This window comes from Carcharhinus amblyrhynchos, chromosome 12 (assembly GCF_965287045.1).
Source record: "Carcharhinus amblyrhynchos chromosome 12, sCarAmb.v2.hapA, whole genome shotgun sequence".
In the NCBI taxonomy this organism is placed as follows: Eukaryota; Metazoa; Chordata; class Chondrichthyes; order Carcharhiniformes; family Carcharhinidae; genus Carcharhinus; species Carcharhinus amblyrhynchos.
In genome coordinates this window covers 42979903-43001480 of record NC_137335.1, presented here as the reverse complement: position 1 = coordinate 43001480, position 21578 = coordinate 42979903, and the positions used below count along the sequence as shown (strand labels likewise).

General features: G+C 40.7%; 1 protein-coding gene across 2 annotated transcripts in view; it reads right to left on the bottom strand.

Annotated features, from left to right (window-relative positions):
- LOC145350944 (proteasome activator complex subunit 4-like) overlaps positions 1 to 21578 on the bottom strand; it is a 156884-nt gene that overhangs the window by 71417 nt on the left and 63889 nt on the right. For both annotated transcript variants that reach the window (XM_080200453.1, XM_080200454.1), the window contains 7 exons: positions 20724 to 20939; positions 20399 to 20556; positions 17773 to 17868; positions 15262 to 15317; positions 13722 to 13778; positions 7761 to 7816; positions 6196 to 6294 (listed from right to left, as the gene is read on the bottom strand). In XM_080200453.1, the coding sequence (XP_080056579.1) occupies positions 6196 to 6294; positions 7761 to 7816; positions 13722 to 13778; positions 15262 to 15317; positions 17773 to 17868; positions 20399 to 20556; positions 20724 to 20939 (738 nt within the window). The remainder of the gene's footprint in view (positions 1 to 6195; positions 6295 to 7760; positions 7817 to 13721; positions 13779 to 15261; positions 15318 to 17772; positions 17869 to 20398; positions 20557 to 20723; positions 20940 to 21578) is intronic.

Genomic DNA, 21578 nt, shown 5'->3' with positions numbered 1-21578 from the left:
GAGATACACAGTCAAGGGCTGGGCTTTTCCGGTGGCCCACAGCAGGGTTTCCCTCCACAGATGCAGTGAACTGTTGGTCACAGGCAGGATCTTTTGGTCCTGCCAAAGTCTACAAGCTTCTGCATGGCTTGCCAGCCCCATCACTGCCAGGAGTAGACTTCAGCAAGACTGGATGTTCCTGCTGACAGGAAGGGCTGGAAAATCTCACCCAATGCTAAGATTCCAACTGTTTCTGATCTACATAAATGATCACAACTCTGGAACCAAAGACATTGGCCACACACACAAATTATACCAACGTGAATTTGATGAAGTAAATGAAGACATGGACTACAGCCCTGAATAACACTTCCAAGCAAACCAATCTACACCTGATTAATTTCAATAAGAGTGCAGAAGCTTAAATATGGAAGAAAGAAAATAGAGACATGCTTCCTTAAGTAAAGATATTGGAAATAACAATGAAAGAAATTGACAGCACTGACCATTTCTTGTCATTACTGAATAACAATAGAACAAAACGGGAGCCATATGGCTAAATCAAGAGGTTGCAAGTCTCAGACTGAGATGCAGCGATATAGTTAGCATTCTGATCAAGTTCAGCTTATTACAACTCAGTTAATTCTCATTAAGATAAAACAGAAATATCCAAGTCCTGGAAGTGGTGCACTGAAGGACCATGATCCCTAGTGTCAGAGAATATAGTTGAGGAAACATTCAAAATCTTGGAACTCTTGAGCCTTGAAAATACGCAAACAAGAAGGTACCTTCTGGAGGAAAAACCTGCACTTGTGCAGTGCCTTTAACATAAAAAAACCATTCTAAGGTGCTTTACAAAGAGGAAAAATAACCAAAAAGGAACAAAGAGGTGGGACAGTTAAAAGAATAAACCAAAATGCTGATATAAAAAGTACAGAATTTTTAAAAGTGGAGAAAGGAGGGGGCACATTGTGATTTAGCAATTGAGTTCCACAGTGTTTATCCATGATTCTGTCACAGGAAGCCCCCATGTCCTAGATTCCCTTCACCATCAGAACTACGTTCCAAGTACTATATCAATTCCTTTCAAAATCCTAAACATCTCATTAAACTTACCCTATAACATTCTATATTCCAGAAAAAAAATGTTTAGTTTGTCATAAACAATTTAATCACAGAAAATGGTTCATCTTCAAGGACAAAGAACACACTGGACGAATTTGTTTTTTTTTAAAAAGACATTATCCTTTAAAAGGTTAATGCAAAAACTCTGATTGCTGCTGTTTCTGGAAAAAACAGCATTTCACAAGAAAAGATAATTAAGCAGTTTTAAAGAAGAAGGGGAAGGCAGCAGCCTAATGGTATTATTGCTAGACTATTAATCCAGAAACTGAACTAACGTTCTGGGGACCCGGGTTTGAATCCCATCATGGCACAATTTGAATTCAACAAAAAAAATCTGGAATTAACAGTCTACTGGTGACCATGAAACCATTGTCGGAAAAATCCATCTGGTTCACTAATGTCCTTTAAGAAAGGAAATCTGCCATCATTTCCTGGTCTGGCCTATGTGTGACTCTAGAGCCACAGCAATGTGGTTGACTCTCAACTGCCCTCTGAAATAGCCTAGCAAGCCTAGTTGTATCAATACCTAGAAACTCTCATCAAAGAAATAAAACCGGACGGATTACCTGGCATCGACCTAGGGACCAGAAAAGACAAGGGCAAAAACAAACAACCCTGTCGACCCTGCAAAGTTCTCCTTACTAACATCTAAGGGCTAGTGCCAATTTTGGGAGAGCTGTCTCACAGACTAGTAAAGCAATGGCCTGACATAGTCATTCTCACAGAATCATACCCTAAGTACCATCACTACCATCCCTGGATGTGGCCTGTCCCACCAGCAGAGGTGAAGGTACGGTCGTATATAGTCAGAAGGGAGTTGCCCAGGCATTCCTTAACATCTGGACCCCATGAACTCTCATGGCTTCAGATTAAACACAGGCAAGGAAACCTCTTATTGGTTACCATGTACTGTCCTCCTCCAGCTAATGAATCAGTAGCCCTCTATGTTGAGCTACACTTGGATGTAATTGCAGGATGTAACTGCTAGACTAGGTCTGCAGCAGGTGATGAAGGAACCAAGAGGAAAAAATATACTTGACCTCATCCTTACCAATCCGCCAGGTGCAGATGCATCTCTCCATGACAGCATCGATAAGAGTGACCACCACACAGTCCTTGTGGAGACGAAGTCCCGCCTTCACATTGAGAATATCCTCCATCACGTGTGGCACTATCACTACTCTAAATGGGACAGACTTCGAACAGATCGAGCAACTCAAGACACGGCATCCATGACGTGCTGTGAGCCATCAACAGCAGTGGAACTGTACTCCAGTACAATCTGCAAACTCATGGCCCTGCATAGCCCCCTCTCAACCATTACCATCAAGCCAATGGCAAAAACCCAGTCAACCCTGGTTCAATGGAGTGTAGAGGGCAAGCCAGGAGCAGCACCAGGCATACCAAAAAATGAGATGTCAACCTGGTGAAGCTACCAAACAGGACTACTTGCATGCCAAAACACAAACAGCAAGTGATAGACAGAGCTAAGCAATCCCACAACCAATGGATCAGATCTAAGCTCTTCAGTCCAGCCACGTCCAAACATGAATGGTGGTGGACAATTAAACAACTCACTGGAGGAGGAGACTCCACAAATATTCTCAATCTCAATGATGGAGGAGCCCATCACATTAGTGCAAAAGATAGGGCTGAAGTGTTTGTAGCAACCTTCAGTCAGAAGTGCCAAGTGAATGATTCATTTCAGCCTCCTCCAGTGATCCCCAACATCTCAGATTCCTGTCCACAGCCAATTCGATTCACTCCACGCGATATCAAAAAAACGGTTGGAGGCACTGGATATTGCAAAGACAATGGGCCTTGATAACATTTCGGCACTTATACTGAAGAGTTGTGCTCCAGAACTTGCTGCTCCCCTAATTAAACTCATGCAGTACAGTTAAAACACTGGGATCTACCAAGAATGTAGAAAATTGCACAGCTATGTCCTATACACAAAGCAGGACAAATCTAATCTGGCCAATTACCACCCAGTCTACTCTGGACCATCAGTAAATTGATGGAAGAGGTCGCCAACAGTGCTCAAGCAGGACCTGCTCAGCAATAACCTGCTCAGTGACACCCAGCTTGGGTTTCACCATGGTCATTCAGCTCCTAACCTCGGTACTCAGTCTTGGTTCAATCATGGATGGAAGAGCTGAATTCCAAAGGTGAAGTGAAAGTGACAGCCCTTGACATCAAGGCTGCATTCGACCAAGTGTGGCATCAAGGACCCCTAGCAAAACTGGAATCAATGGGTATCAGGGGGCAAAAACTCCATTGGTTGTAGTTGTGGAGAGACAGTTGTCTCCGCTCCAGGATCTCTCTGCACAATTCCTGCAGGGTAGCATCCTAGGCCCAACCATCTTCAGCTGTTTCAGTGACCTTCCCTCCATCATAAGATCAGAAGTGGAAATGTTCGCCAATGATTGCACAATGTTCAGCACCATTCTCAACCTCTCAGATACTGAAGCAGTCCATGTTCAAATGCAACAAGATCTGGACAATATCCAGGTTTGGGCTGACAAATAATATTCGTGCCACGAATGGCAAGCAACGACTATCACCAATAAGAAACACTCTAACAATCACCCCTTGACATTCAATGGTGTTACCATTACTGAATCATCTGCTGTCAACATCCCTGGGGTTACCATTGACCAGAAACGCAACTGGACTCACCACATAAACACAGTGGCTCCAAGAACAGGTCAGAAGCTAGGAATACTGTAGCAAGTAACTCACCTCCTGACTCCCCAAAACCTATCCATCATCTACAAGGCATTGGTCAGGTATGTGATGGAATACTTCCCACTTGCCTTTGATGGGTTCAGCTGCAACATTCAAGAAGCTTGATACCATTCAGGACAAAGCAGCCCACTTGATTGGCACTACTTCTACAAACATCCACTCCCTCCACCATCAATGCTCAGTAGCAGCAGTGTATACAAAATCTACAAAATGCACTTCACCAAAGATCCTTAGACAGCACCTTCCAAACCTATGATCACTTCCACCTGGAAAGACAAGGGTAGCAAATACATGGAATGCTACCATCTGTAATTTCCCCTCCAAGCCACTCATCATTCTGACTTGCAAATATATCACCGTTCCTTCACAGTCGCTGGATCCAAATCTTGGAATTCCCTCCTTAATGGCACTGGGGTCATCCCATAGCACATGGACTGCAGCAGTTCAAGGCAGTGGCTCACCACCACCTTCTCAAGAGTAACTGGGAAGGGCAATAATGCTGGCCAGCCAGCAATGCCCATGTCCCATAAATGAATTTTTAAAAAACAGAAAATGTTCGACCCTGGGGAAAAGGGTCACATGGTGATTTATGGTTTTGAAATACGTATGCCAGGAAACTGTGTTTTAAAAGCAGGTAGGCTAATTTAGTTTTTGAGGAGAAAACAATAAGGATTGTCCGCTAGCGTAAAGAGGACAACAGCTCCTGAATCTCCAGACCCAATCGAAAACAAAAAATGAATGAAAATTGCTCCATATTAGCTTGATGTTCTGTAATTGACTGACTGCAAGCTTTGCCTGAAAAGTAGTGCAAGAGTTGTTCGTTGTTTCGTAGACCAGTGCTGAGACACCAAACATATAACCCGGACACCATTTTAAGGTTCCATCATCTATCCTTTCCCCTTGAATTATTGACCTGTAACCTTTTGGTAGAATTCTTCTATTTTGGTGTGCTTCAGAGAGTTAGGTTACTGAGAAACAGTAATTATTATACTTTCATATTTCATATTGTTTATTAATAAGCTTTGCCTTCTACTTGACAACTCAAATTCATCTGAGTCTTCTGTTATAGTATTCACAATACTTGGGGCTACAAGGTTGGTACAGTATTTTTGGAGATGATTCAGAGAAATAATTTTGAGATGACCACAATTGGCCAGTACGGCATACCAAACTAGCTCATCTTCAGTTTGAGCCGTATAAGAAATTGGACCTGTTTTTACTAACACTATAGTTGGTAAGTATTTCTAGATGCTGACACTCAATCTCCTTGTTGAAATGAGCAACGCTTTGCCCTTCTTTATTATGTCGGGAAGAGGGAAAGGTGGTAAAGGGCTTGGTAAAGGTGGAACCAAGCGGCACCAAACGGTGCTCCGTGACAATATTCAAGGCATTACCAAACCTGTTATCAGGCATCTGGCTCACCACAGAGACGTCAAGCATATCTCCAGCTTGATCTACAAGGAGGTCCGTGGGATGTTTAAGGTGTTTTTGGAGAATGTGATCAGGGACTTGGTGACCTACACTGAACACGCCAAGTGCAACACGGTGATCGCCATGGATGTGGTGTACGCGCTAAAGCGCCAAGGGCAGACCCTGTGTGGCTTTGGTGGTTGAAGATAGTGTAAAGGGAAACAAACTTGTCTAGCAACTTGGGATTTTAATTCACACTCTACTATCTCTGAAGTTTCTAGAGGTAATAAGTCAAAAGCAGTTCTCAACTTTCTCTTCTAAGTGCAGTAATGCAGGTGAACTTTGATAGCCACACATGTAGTATTTCTGCAACAAGATGCCAAAAAGCTAGAGCGCCATTTCAAACTCAATCATACCTCTATTACAATGGGCTGTGGGTATAAATGGATTAAAAGCAAGTTTAAGAATGATGGGAAGTGTAACATGTAGGATAGCGGAAGCAAAATCTCTGCAGTGAGATTCATTTGATTCAAAGGGCATCAAAGGTCTTTTCTGAAATGATGAAACTGATTGATCAAATGGTCTGTCATGTGCATACATCTTTCTGAACAAAAAGGTCAGCTTTTCTCCCCAATCCCATCTGAAGGGCATTTACCAATGGATGGCTCAAGAACAAACACGACAAAGCAATTAGTAAAGGAAATTATAGCATTGGGGTGGTGGGGGGCTGAGGGGGATGTCGTCTGTCTGTACAACGCAATTGAATATAATTGCTAAGCATGCCGTTCATTCATCAAGTGATTTTTGAACTCAGCTTTCCATTAGACCTGAATATAACTACAAAACCATCTTAGGATTTCTTAGAAATGAACTGAAACATAGTAAGTGTTTGTATCAAAAGAAAAAGAATTGCCAATATGTCATCCTTACCCTATTCTCCATGGATTTTTTCACAAGGTTAAAGCTTTTCCATCTAGAGTCAAACTCATGCTTATAAGAACCACGAAACTGCAACAAGTCTCCCATAATCTGAAATATTACAATATACATTTTTTTAAAACAGCAGTAAGATGCAGCAAAAAAAGTCCTTCCCTCTTATGAAGGCAATGACTTATACAGAAACACGAGCATAACTTACAGGGGAGGGGATAGCCTAGTGATATTATTGCTAGGCTATTAATCCAGAAACTCAGCTAATGTTTTGGGGAACTGGGTTCGAATCTCACCACAGCAGATAAAAAATATCTGGAATTAAGAAACTACTGATGATCACAAAACCATTGTTGATTGTTCGAAAACCCATTTCATTCGCTAATGTCCTTTAGGAAAGGAAATCTACTGTCCTTAACTGGTCTGGTCTGCATGTAACTCTAGAGCCATGGCAATGTGGTTGGCTCTCAAGTGCCCTCAGGCAACTAGGGATGGGCAATAAATGCTGGCCAGCCAGCGACACCCATATCCCACAAAACTTCAGTCCATTATACTGTGGCCAATTCTCATTCATGAGCTTAGATGTTAAGCATCTAAAAGATTGCTTTGGGCCTGCAGTTCATAAGATATGACAACACTGTCACAAAAGCAAATATTCTCCTGCAAAAGCAACTTGACAGAAAATGGGAAGAAACTGCTCTCTCCTTCCCTTGTATCAAAGTATTAAGGCCAATTATAGCAGTTGCTAAAATCAGTTGAGTCAACAGGGGTGTAAATATACCATCTTCCTAGTTAAGATAGCTCAGTCGCACATTAGGCTTAACTAAGCCTCCATGGCAGCAAATGTATCATTCTTGTATATTTTTAATTTGGGCCTAATGCAGTGCCCTGGCGTTTTCCAACCCTTATGAATTGTTGGGGGAAGATTAATTCCTTCACACAGGAATCCAAGGATTCACTTTCAGTTTTAGTTAAAAGCTGTTAGGCCCCAGACTGAAAAGCAGTATGTTTCTATCTCTCTCCCTGGAACTAGAAATTTAGCTCTTGGTGGCTTACTAGCTAACAGCTAGAGGCAAGGAGTGCCTCTATCTCTTGAAGTATGCTGAAAGGCGCAGGGTTGGAAGGCCTCAGCGTTTTCAACTAAACATCCAAAGGGTAATCCACATAGACGGGTTGGAAAGCTGCAAGATTCAGCATTACATGCGCATACTTAGTTTTGGTACTAAACCTATGAGAGGAGTCTGCGTTTGTAGAGGTTTTGGAATTGGAACAGTATTTTTTTTAAGCTGTGAAGGTATATACAATATCATGATTGTGTTTTTTTCTTGTTTGTAAAAGTTATTGCTAATTGTCCTATTATACGTATTTACAAATGCAGTTAACATCTTGTTTGATAAAAGCTCTGGAGTGGATCATTTGAATCATACCTGGAGTGAAACATCTTATGCTTACCTGTGCCAGAATTCAAAGTGCAGTTACGTATGATCTAGGCTGACTTCATAAAATACCCTGGAGTTTCTGACCTGATTTTTAAACACATTTTAAAATGTTGTTTCCATTCTCACCTTAATTATTACGAATAAAGACTTTGTGTCATCTTCAGAGTTATCCAGCATGTGATCTAAAGGAATAGATAAGGAACAGATGGTTTATATTTCTCCTGTGTTTTGCTACTGTCTTGTATTTAGCTTTGTGGGACAGGAAAAAAAATGAGAAGCATTCTACTTCCTAATCACATCTTTCATGCACTCTCTAGAAAGGGGAAAAAAGAGTGGCTCACTTGACTTATTTTATTCCAACTATCCTCACCCTTACCTCCTGAATGTACAAACAGCATAAATGCTCGCATTAGTATTTTAAAGGATAGGTGACATTCATTAGTAACATCCTGTGGAAAGGAAAATTTGAAATAAAAGTTAACTTTTTTTAAACAAAGACCACTGGGTATACTAGGAATTTTAAATTTGGTTTCATTTGTGTTTTAATAAGCCCTAGAAAATGGTGTTAATAGTCCCTAAAAATTCTTTTGAATTTGACGTGGAAGACTGCTACTTAAAGCATTGGGATTCAAGTTAAAACCAATGAATGGATTAGAAGTTGCCTATGGATGAAATCAGTGGATATTTTTATGAAACTGAGCTAATTACTGAGTGCAATGGTCCAGGAAATCAGAGAAGGAAATCATATTGTTTAGAATTCACTCCAAATGACAGTGCCAGACTGAGCAGGAGATCACTGAATTTAAAGGTAGTCAGAGACTTGATTGTAAACAGACATAACTGTGAAAGATACCATTTCATATGGGTAAGAACGCAGGCTTGTAGTTATGGTAGTGGACTGTCAACCAAGGTCATAAATTCAAATCAAGTCATTATATATTGTTAAAATAACTAAACCTGACAATTTATGAGCTAGAATAAGGAAGAGTGTCAAGAAGCTGCCAACTAGTGACAAAATCATTCAGGGAAGAGAGTCTGCGATCCCTGGGTTAGGATGATGCATCACTTCAATCCCAGTGTGCAAACAACATTTTCTGGAAAACCACTCAGTTTAAAACCATCTCTGAAAAATCAAAAATGCTAAAAAGAGAGGTGAAGAGGTTTAAGGACAGAATTCCAGGGTTTTGGATCAAGACAGCTGAAGGTGCAGCCACCAATGATAGAGCAGTTAAAATCTGGGATGCTGAAGAGGCAAGAACTAGATATAGAACATACATACCCTAGAGACTTATACAGCCAGAGAAGATTAGAGATAAGGAGAGACGACAGAATGCAGGGTTTTCAAAATAAGGATGAGAATTTAAAAATTGAGACATTGCTTAACTGGAAGCCATTGTTGGTCAGCAAGTACAGAGGCGGTAGGTGGAAAGGACTTGGTGCAAATTAGGACACAGGCAGCAATTTTGGAGGACCTCAAGTTTATAAGTGATACAATGTGGAAGACTGTCGAAGGAAAAGAACATAAGAACATAAGAAATAGGAGCAGGAGTAGGCCATCTAGCCCCTCGAGCCTGCCCCGCCATTCAATAAGATCATGGCTGATCTGTCGTGGCTCAGTTCCACATTCCCGCCCTCTCCCCATAACCCTTAATCCCCTTGCCTATCAAAAACCTATCAACCCGCGTCTTAAAAATATTGAGCGAGGCAGCCTCCACCACTTCAATGGGCAGAGAATTCCAGAAATTCACCACCCTTTGAGTGAAGAAGTTCCTCCTCAACTCCATTCTAAACCGCCCCCTCTTTATCTTGAGGCTGTGCCCTCTAGTCCTACTGTCCTTTCTGAGCGGGAAGAGCCTCTCCAGCTCTATCCTATCCATCCCGTTCAACATCTTATATGTCTCAATGAGATCTCCCCTCATTCTTCTAAACTCTAACGAGTACAAGCCTAGTTTATCCAGCCTCTCCTCATAGTTCAACCCCCTCAATTCCGGTATCAGCCTAGTAAACCTCCTCTGCACTCCCTCCAAGGCCAAAATATCCTTGCGTAAGTGCGGCGACCAAAACTGCACACAGTACTCCAGCTGTGGCCTCACCAGTGCCCTATACAGCTGCAGCAAGACCTCCCTACTTTTATATTCAATCCCCCTCGCCATGAAGGCCAGCATCCCATTCGCCTTCCTGACCACCTGCTGCACCTGCGGGCTGGGTTTTTGCGACTCATGCACAAGGACCCCGAGGTCCCTCTGCACCGTAGCATGCTGCAGTTTTTCGCCACGTAAGTAACAGTCCTTCCTACCATTATTCCTACCAAAGTGGACAACCTCACATTTGCCAACATTAAATTCCATTTGCCAGCTCCTGGCCCATTCGCCCAGCCTATCTAGATGCTTCTGCAGACTCTCCACACCCTCCGCACAATTTGCCGTTCCACCAATCTTGGTGTCATCAGCAAATTTCAACACCATACACTCGGTTCCCTCCTCCAGATCATCTATATAAATGGTGAATAGCTGAGGCCCCAGCACCGACCCCTGGGGCACTCCACTAGTCACCAACCGCCAATCAAAATAGCACCCATTGACCCCCACTCTCTGCCTCCTATTTGACAGCCAATCCTCTATCCACGCTAACACCCTACCCCCGACTCCATGCCCCCTGACCTTCTGTAATAACCTCTTGAGGTTATTACAGAAGATGTACTTGAATACTGAAGTCTAGAAGAAAAAAATCATCCTTAGGATAAGGCAATTATAACTCGTGATCCTCATTACATCCTCCTTAGCAACAACAGGGGACTAATACTCACATTTCTGGGTACGTTCCACTGGTTGAATAACTCCACCAGCAATCAGACTATGATGCAAAGCTTAACTGACACAGTAACCTCCCACACTGAACCATCATGTCTCAAAGCTTCAGGTCAATGTTAAGGAAACTTTGCTGATTATCACGCATTGTCCCATCAACTGTTTAATCTGTACTCCTCCTTGTTCAATAACACAGACTGAAAGCATGATGGAGGACATCAACATTCTCCACCAGAGTGTCTCAGTCAAGTCACCACTGATTGAGCTTGTTGAATCCTGAAGGCTAAAGTTACCCAACAGGTGATGGGAAATTGTGGTGTAATAACCTGTTTGACTGTGTCTTCACTAATCTATCATAGGCGAATCTCTATCCATGCTAACACTGGTAGCAGTGACAACTACACAAAGTCTTGCAGATGACAAAGTTTCATCTTCACAGCCATCCATTATGTAATGCGACATTACTGGCATGCTAAGTAGGTTAGAATGATGGCAGAGCTAACATCTAACAAATAGGCACCACAAAGCATGAAGGAGCATCTACAGTGAAAGTGTACAGTGATGCCACAGGGCTCTGTGCATCCTACAGGTGTTCATCACCATCAAGCTAGGTGGCCAATCCTGATTCAGTGCAACACCAGGCGCATCTTCCCAAAAGGCACCATCTTGTAAAGTTACAGTATTTGCATGCTAAATGCCAAAACTAGCAGGTCACAGTCAGAGTAAGCATTTCCACAACCAACAGACCAGATCAAATCACTGTCACTCTTATCACAGACAACAATGGTGGACAAATCAGGCAACAAATAGGATGAAAAGTATTTGTAAGTGTCTTTAGTCAGAAGTTCCTACTCTTCCTCTTCCATAATAAATGTCAATGACCAACCACTTTAGTTCCATTGATAACTGTCACTGAGTCAAAACCCCAGAACCTGGACTGCAGCAGTCCAAGTACAAACATCACCACCACAATGCTGCGTCGCTGAACGGAGACTGATAGCCAAGTTTGGCACACAAGGGTGGCCTTAACCGAGATCTTGGGTCCATGTCACATTAGCTGTAACCCCCACGACTTGCCTGGACTTGCAAAAATCTTACTAATTGTCCTATCTGGAGACAATACACATCTCATTAACCTGTGCTTAACGTTGTCTCCACTCACACTGTCTGCACCTTTAAGACTTAATTACTTGTAAAGATTCACATTCCAACCATTATTTTGTGAATTGAATTTGTGTCTTTATATGCCCTATTTGCGAACAGAATTCCCACTTACCTGATGAAGGAGCAGCACTCTGATTGCTAGTGGATTTTGCAACTAAATAAACCTGTTGAACTTTAACCTGGTGTTGTGAGACTTCTTACTGTACTAAATACAACAGAGAAAAGATTCATACAATACATTGTTGGCAGTGCCAAGACCACCAGTACCAGTCAATCCCTAGCCAAGCTATTCCACTGCAAGCATGGCACTGGTGACTAGCTAACAAAGCCTAAAATTGCTCAGATATATCCTGTCTACAAAAACCAATTAAATCTGGCCAATTTATGATCCATCACCATCAAAGTAATGGAAAAGTCAACATGCCACCAAGTGGCATCTACTCATTAATAACCTGCTCAATGATTTTCAATTTGGACTCTGCCAATAACGCACTGTTCCCAATCTTGACATAGTCCTTATCTAGATATGAAAACAAGAGTTAAATGTAAAAGAGGCAAGAGTAGCTATACTTGATATGGAGGTACATGTTGAACCTCCAAGTTGAGCACTGCTTGGCAAAGTACCTGTCATTGACAACAGGAATGATTGCACTTTCAAAGTGATAAGAGAATCATTGAGGGATTAATCAACTTGACATCATCCTCACCAGTCTAACCCTCACAGATGTGACTCAACATTGAGGGGAATGGCCAAATCCCAGGTTCACACAGAGAACATTCTCCATTGTGCTGTGTGTAACTACCAATATGGTGAGATACATCAAGAACAGATCTAGCAGCTCAAAAATAGGTATCAGATATCCATGAGACAACGTGGGCCATCAGTAATAGCATAATTATATATTATCACTACTAACCAGATGATACAACATATGTCTCACTTCACCATCACATTCAGATTCTATGGCCAAAGGTTATGATACAGGACTACATGCATGTTAGAGATAACAAAAAGCTGAAGAGCTAAGAGACAGTTAATTTAGTGAATCAGGCAAAAGCCCTGCAAACCTGCCATATACAGTTATGAATGCTGATTGGTGATCATTCTCAGTCAGCTCTTACAGTCTCTACCATTGCCAATATCAGCCTTCAGCCAATTTGAATAACTCCATGTGACAACAAAAAACATTTGACTGCACTGGACAGAGCAATGTCAACGATGGCAACATCATCCTTAATTGTAGTGCATAAAATTTTGCTCCAGGCTTAATAGCAATGACAATAGAGAGCAAAAAGATGGGCAAATCCAACTACTGCACATCAGCTGAACCCATTCAACAGCAAAATAATTGAAGAAGTAATCAGACGTGTTATCAAGGGACACTTAAATCATAACCTGCTCATCTTTGTTAAGTTTGGGTTCTGCCAGGACCACAAAACTCTTTAGATCAAACATGCACACAAGTCCTGAATTCCAGAGGTGAGGTAATTGCTCTTGACATCAAAATAGCATTTAATAGAATGTGACACAAAGGAGGTTTACTTACAACTGAAATCAAAGGGGATTGCAGTTACTGGGGATTGGTTGGTGGGTGGGAGGGTGGGTAACTGTTTAGGACAATCATCTTGGGTCTTGGACATTGTTGCAGTGCGCTTCAGGGCAACACCCTAGGCCCATTTATCTTTAACTGCTTCATCAATGAAATTCCCTCTATTGTAAGGATGAAGTGCATTGATCATTGTGCAGTTATCAGCTCTATTTGCAATTCCTCAGTCCATCCCCACAAAGTAAAATATGGGCAACATCCTGGCTGGGAATGAAATTTCCTGATTTTGCTTATTATTCTGGCAAGAATAGAAGTTAGTACAATATTAAAAGATAAATATACCAAATATTTATTTATATCCCTGACTATTTCTAAAGCAAAATTACACATCAGGAATGTGCAGGATATAGTAGTGAAGGTATCCAAGGAAGGGGATAGAGGCTAAAGGTAGTCCTTGGCTTTAGTGGCAAAGGGGGAATGGGCATATTGTCTACAGCCCGTGGGAACAGGATTAGGAGCCTAATCATTTTTTTATATTCGGTTAATTACCAGATGAATATTATACTTACGTAGTAGTTTCCTTATGACTCGGGAAATTGCTTCCCTGTAGTTTTCTCTTGAAGGATCTGAAACAGAAATTACAGTACAGACTCACAGTACAGTACAGAAAGAACAACCGGAATTGAGGGGGTTGAACTATGAGGAGAGGCTGAATAAACTAGACTTGTACTTGTTAGAGTTTAGAAGAATGAGGGGAGATCTCATTGAGACATAAAAGATGATGAATGGGATGGATAGGATAGAGGTGGAGAGACTCTTCCCGCTCAGAAAGGACAGTAGGACTAGGGGGCACAGCCTCAAGGGGGGGGGGGTGCAGTTTAAAACGGAGTTTAGGAGGAACTTCTTCACTCAAAGGGTGGTGAATCTCTGGAATTCTCTGCCCGTTGAAGTGGTGGAGGCTGCCTCACTAAATATATTTAAGACGCGGGTTGATGGGTTTTTGATAGGCAAGGGGATTAAGGGTTATGGGGAGAGGGCGGGAAAATGGAACTGAGCCACGACAGATCAGCCATGATCTTACTGAACGGCGGGGCAGGCTCAAAGGGCTAGATGGCCTACTCCTGCTCCTATTTCTTATGTTCTTATTATGTTCACAGATGGATTTGGGGATTACATCAACAACTCAATTGCACTTTTGTTACAGATTTGAAAGTAGGTCAAAAACAGGCACAATAAGCAACCAATTGGAATTATTACTTCTTTGCTGGGATTCAATCCAGATCAGGAAATAGAACCATGGACATCAGAGCACAGAAACAGGCCTTTTGGCCCTTTTTGGCTGTGCCGAACCATTTTTCTGCCTAGTCCCACTGACCTGCACCTGGCCCATATCCCTCCACACCCCTCTCATCCATGTACCTGTCCAAGTTTTTCTTAAATATAGAGCCATAGAACATTACTATGAAATATACTTTGTTTGTAACAGTAGGACTAAATTCAGAGACAAACTACACCAGGTTCCTCATCAAATGGGAAGAATCCCACCTTCTCAGCCAGGGAAGGTGTGTTTCATTGAATTATGATACAATGTGGAGAAAGAAATCTCTTTTTGCAAAATGAAAAGCAGAAAATATGCCCACTATCTGGGTGCATAAGAAGATTTTTACAGTTTCTCTTGCAATACTTAGTTTCAGAGAATGGGTTCTAAACCCTCTACACCAATGATACATACCTGCTAATCAATACATATCACAGGGTACTGGTATATGTCGTTACAGCCATCATGTACAAATCATTAGTAAAATGAGAAACCAAACTCTCATTACAGTTCAGTTTCACAATCAAGCAAAGATCTTTATTAACAGATTTCACTGTCAGTAGCATTTTCATTTCCAACACCTTCAAAGGTGGATCACTTCCATCTCATCAACTCCGGCATTAGAAACATAGAAGTACTATCTCACGCCAGTATATATTTCTTAGAAGTTTTAAGTGTTACTAAATATGGAATTTACTATGAACAATTTATATTTGGAGTAAGGCAAGTCAAACTGGTGTGTGCGTTTGTGTAACGCAACTTAAAACAAAAGTAATTATTTTACTACATACCATAATTAACACCAGTGCAGAGTTTGGTCTCTTCCAAAACCATCAAAGTTGGAGCCCTGCATAAAAATGAGAAAGATGTTGCAGTGTCACATTAAAATGGAACATTCAATATAACAGTGACTTTTATATACATTGACATAGAAATGACAGACAATTTCACATTAGGGAAAGCAGAAAAAATAAAAATCAATCTTTACCACTTTTTGCTCATTATGTATAAACAGCCACCTGTGACATTAATAAGTTTAATCAACAAAATTCAAGTTTTTAACCCATCACTAAATATCTTGGAATTTTTGACACATTTTGAACAAAATCTTATTTGTACTCCTTGTATAACAGTTACTAAACAAAATCTGGAGAGCTACGCTTAATGGTTGTTTTCAGGCTGCTCCCTTACCATCGGCATCTCATTTTCTACATTGAGATGTGACTGATATCAAATGAAAGTACAAGAAGCTTGTACCCTCCACTTTTCCATTCCTTTAAATTTATACTTTAAGCAGCTATGTTCTAGATTAGAATGTAGTAACGCTCCAGATGAAATATGAAGTTGGTACTTGAACAGAAACATTTTCCACTATAAAAGGGATTCTGAGAAACTAAGAACCAAGGCAAGAGTGCCATTTTAAAGTAAACTGAATATCAAGACCAACAAATAAAGTACTGAAGCAAAGTTTCTGATCTCCAAAGGAAAGTAAAGCACAAGCTGAGGAAAGTGGGAAACATCCGGATTTTCATGTTAATTGTCTTTCAAAGGACATTGCCTCTTATACTTTCATCCACATTGGTCTCATCTTGATATGGAGAATGCAGAAAACGTGGTGCTGGTCATTAGGAGCTGCCTGAAAGCAAGCTTAGGTTGTGAGGTGCACAAATAAGATTTTGTTAAAAACAAGGGAAAAATGCCAAGATATCCAGTGATGAGTGAAAGTTGCTTTTAGTCATTGTCACTGATGGTTTATTTTTGTTTGCTGCTTCTTCTAAATATCGTTAATACAACATCAATAGAATATTGTTTGATTTCTGTCATTATACCTAGGTTATTTGCTTATAAAAGAAGCGTCTATATTTGTTTTATCATTGATGTATTGCCTCCAACAGTCAATCTTGGGAAGAGGAATAAGCCATTCGCTATCTGCATCTCAACTTTACTTGCCCACCTTTGCTCAATACCCTTACCTAACAAAAGTCTACCAATCTCAACCTTTAAAAAAATTCACTGACAAAGCATCCACTGGCTTTTGGGTGAAGGGTTCTAGGTTTCCTCCATCTTCTGTGTAAGAGTGTTCTCCCTAATAGCACTCAAAACGGCCTAACTCTAGTTTAAAATTATGTCCCTTTACAAAGGAACTTTGAAGGAATTATGTGCAATAACTGTAAGGATGGTAGGAACAGGAGTTGGCCATTCAGTTAGATCATGGTTGTTCCAGTATTAATTCCATTTTTCTGCATTGGTGCCATAATCCTCAACATCATTGCATAACAAAGATCTTTCAATCTTAGTTTTGAAATTTATCATCCGCTTATAGCCTCAAGTTTATTTTGTAGGTGGGGGTGGGGGATGAGGAGGGGCTGGAGAAGTGTTCCATATTTTTATTAGTGTGAAGTAGTGCTTCCTGACACCATTCCTGAATAGCCCAGCATAAATTTTGACGTATGTCCTCTTGTTCTCAACTCTCCCACCGGAACGTGCAGGACAGGATCTGATCTCAGGGTGACTCCAATTACAAATGTTGCTACTTTCAGGATTTTCTCCATGCTGATAAGCTTGTCAGAGTAAGGCCTTTAGGGGATTAGGAAATTACATCCCTTTGTGCTGTGTTTTTGTTGCAAACAAGTAACATGTGAAGTAGTGTATAAAATATTAATAAAATAATCTCAAGAATCAATGATATTCAAAACTGGGCATTACATTAAAATAATTGTCAATTTATTTTGGATGCTCCACTTGCCAAAGATGCTATTATCTAGACAATTTTGCATTACATAAGAGACTCTGTCTTTGATTTAATATCTTCATGTCAACTCAAGGTATGTTACTGGCAACAACTGATTTTCCAAGATATTGCATTGAGCCATATTCAAACATAACCCTCGAGATCAAAAAGAAAACACTCGGGTTTAGCACAATGAACAAATATACAGCCTAATCGGGACAGTATAAGCTGTTACTAGCTTTGTGGTTCTACAATCACTAATCCTAAATTAGGTTAAGAAAAATTGGGTTGCCAGTCTTGAATAATAGCCAATTGGAATATACATAGACAACAGATAATGACATGGTTCACTCTATGCCTTCCACAGCAAATAGCCTCCTGATAGCTATATTTTCATTTACACATGAAGGCTGAATTTTCAGGAGGCAGTCAGCACTTGTAGAGCTATAATCCAGCATAAATCATGAGCCAAGAGAAGGAGATTAAAAGGGGGAAAATTGAAAGAATAAGCAATGGAACTCAAATACTTTTAAATGAAAGACAATTTGGATTATGCACCAATTTATCTTACAAGTCACGTATGGGGTCTCCTCCCAGGAAAGGCAACAGGCTTCCTGAACCCATCAGGCAGTTCTGCACAATACACAGGCTTTGGTGTATGTCATCTCTGTTTGGAACAAAAAAAAACATTGCTCCAGAAGCATTCAAATATTTGCCTTAAAAATATACTAGTTTGAAGCATAATCTAGCACAGATCTACGTTTGAAGAAGAAAATATAGTGTTCTTTAAATACTTTTTGATTTCCCCCCCTTCTTTATTCTGATACATTATGATTTAAATCAGTAGTTCTCAAACTGTGTCCATGGACCCCTGGAGATCCAGGAGGCTGGAAATTATGTTGCAATGCTTACCGACCAGGGCTGGCCTCACAAAATGGCCAGTGTGCAAGACCACCGAGGGTACTGTGATCAAGAGCAGCCAAATGAGCAGCAGCCAGAAGCAGACATGGTGCAAACTGGAAGGCAGGAACAGAGTGGGCAAACATCATAACAAAGGTAGCCAGATAGGAAAACCCATCACATGATACCTTTAAGTAAATGCTATTTTCTTAAAAGCATTAGTAAAATAATTTACATGCAGCACTTTCATGAACATAGGAGTTATACATATAGGAGTATAATCGAGAGGAATGGTCCATGATCACGAATGCATTTTAAAAAAGGGATTGGTCAACCAAAAACGTTTGAGAGCCATTGATTTAAAACTAAAACACGTGAAATGCAGATTCTATGGGGGCTTTTGCCAAACAAATTAACCTTTTTAGAATTTTTTCCCACATAGCTGAAATTTAAATATAAAAATAACAACATTATAAATAAATACTTCCATTTTTTTTCAGTGAAGGGGAGATTATTATTATGACCGAGTCCTAACTCCAGCTATTGATTTTCAGATAGCATGTCTGAACCTACATAAGCATGACAGAAAATTCATTTGGTACAAGAATTTTTCATATATTTATATAAGATTAATTTTACAGAGGCAAAGCTGTTCTTGATGTCTGAATGTTGTTGGCTAGATTTTTCTATCGCATTGAAGCAACAGCACTTGCCAATGACCTTGAAGAAAGCTACCCACAAAGGTCTAGAGCAATCTCTGTAGTGCAAACTTCCCCTTCTTTGAAGGCTGTTTAAATCTGGACAAGTCAAAGGAGCAAAGGCAGAATCAGCAAGCAGAGTCAGCAGCCAAACATACTGAAATATTCTCACTGATATCAAACCAGGAAGTTAAAACACTGAATCCTTTTACTTTTAATTTTCAGTTGATTGGATTAAGATAGAAACTAAAATAAAGATAAACTTCGGAAGCAAAACAACGTGAAATTTTATGGACATTCCACAAATATAAAACTGATTTTTAGACACAGTGAGGATGTTCGATTATGAAGTTAGCGCACTACTTAAAAAAAATGTTGCACCTCGTTCAACAAGATACAACATTATCAAGGATTTTTTTTTAAAACAGTGAGATTACACTTGTTAATTCACTGCTTATGGATGGTATTTGGGAAACTGGGGCAAAGGGGGCAATTCTCCCGGGAATGCTCAGCCATCGAGCTGGCCAGCAAAGTGCAGGCTGACAGTTTGGGGCCACAATGTATATGCAGAGACCTTGAACTGTCAGACTTTGGTGTGAATATGCCCCCCCACCAAGCTTTTAATGATAATCACGATTATGACCTCTGCATTGCAGAATGTGGGAGATTCTAGTGTGAATTCCCACTGAACAATAGTGATTTACACCAGTTCTCCTGCGAATTCAGCACTTAGAACTTTTTTTGGGAGAAGTGCCCTAAAAGACTCCCAAGTTGATGTCAATTTCAGTGGAGTAATGCTGACAGTTCTCCTGTCATTATCAATGCAAAATCATAGTACGTGTGCTGAAATTGTCAACACAAAGATACAAAAATTTCCTTTGATTGCAGCAGCCTAAAGGTTACTTTTAATCTATATTACATCATCTTTATTCTCATCTGGAAATGTTGCATCTTACATGACATCAATTTCAGTTTCAGTGGATAGAATTCAAGACAACAGAGCATTTCAGTCATTTTTACAATCACTTCCATAACTTTATCAAATCCACAATTCCAATAAAAATGTAATTCTGTTAGAAGCATTAGATCTGAATGATCAGCTGGTGCAAACAAGGGCAGAATGGTGGCAAAGTGGTTAGCAACACTGCCCCACAGCACTAGGGACCCAGGTTCAATTTCAGCCTCGGGTGACTGTCTGTGTGGGGTTTGCACATTCAACCTGTGCTTGCGTGGGTTTCTTCCAGGTGCTTTGGTTTCCTCCCACAGTCCAAAGATATGCGGGTTTAGTCAATTGGCCATGCTAAACTGTCCCTTAGTGTCAGGGGGACTAACTAGGGTAAATACGTGGGGTTATCGAGATCAGGTGGTACTGTTGTTGGTGCAGGCTCGATGGACCTAATGGCCTCCTTCTGCACTGTGGGGGTCCTGCTAAACTACAAAATTTAATATTAAATTGCTAGAATTAGAAAGAAAACTTTAGCAAAAGGATCCTACAAAATGATCTTTTAATTTTTCCATTATTACAGCCATCCCATCATTTACCCCCTCATTTTCTAGTGACTTCCAAAGAATGGCTTTTTCCTTAACGTGAGAACAAACCTTGACATTTCTATTTCTCCATCGGCACACTGCTGGAGTCTGAACAGTTCTGGCTGAAGAAAGTTATCCAACAAATAGTAAGCAAAGTTGATCTCTTCTGGAGAGGCCACATGCCACTGAATTCCTAAATTCCAAAGGTCACCTGGTCTTCCCCAATCCTATAAACATATTTTGGGGGAAGGGGAAGGGAGAAGTAAAATATGTATATTCTTTAAATACAATTTCTTAGCAAAAATATTCAAATCAAACACAATGTTTTGCAGAGGAATAATTAAAAACATAATCGGATGAATACATCTTTATCACATTAATAAATAATGTATACCTTAATTGGCAAGTACTCTGCAAAAGCTTTATCAAAACCACCTGGCACACTGCAGTATTCTGTCGGATAGATTAGTGTAGTTGAACGAAGTAGATGATGTAACAGGTTGCCAGCCAGAATGTATCCCTGCTTGCACTTCAAGTGCAATGTTCTTTGTAGAATCTTCACGAGTTGATCCTTGTATGGCAGCAGCTTATCACCATCTACACGTGTTATCTGAAAATACACAGCAAGGAGGTGGATGAAGACAACGGACAACAGAAGGTCAAGGGGAGAGAAGCTGGACCTCAACAAGGCTGCATGAAAATATCACAAACAAGGAGCTACTGGAAGGGAATGCAAAGAATCCAGGAGTGAGTGAATAGAGGTCAAAGTGGGGCATGGGTGTCTTGCAGGTGATGGGGGTGGGGGGAGGGTTTGAGTCAAGGAACAGACTGGTTGTTCAGTTTGCAAGTCTTTTCCTTCTGCGTTGTTGACATCTGCACTGCTGGAGAGAGCGATAGGAGTGTGCTAAACTAGTATTTAAATATGGTGCTGGGACTTTCAATCTCATCAGCTGAGAGCAGGCAGATAAATCAGCTGCCAGCTCATCATCAGAGTCAGAGCGGAACTGGTCTGTGCATAATTAATGAGGTTCCAAGCTCTGAATCTGCCACAAGAAACCATCATTCCAACCAGTACGTTAGGCACTATTGGAGACCCCGCCACGGAACTTAATCCCAAATGGGAGAATTCCACCTTAAGTCAACCAGATAGCAAGTCTTGAGATGTTGAGATGATAGAACTTCTGATGAAACCAAAATACTGAACTGGACTGGAGGCAGTGCATTTTCAGAACCAAACATTACAAATGGA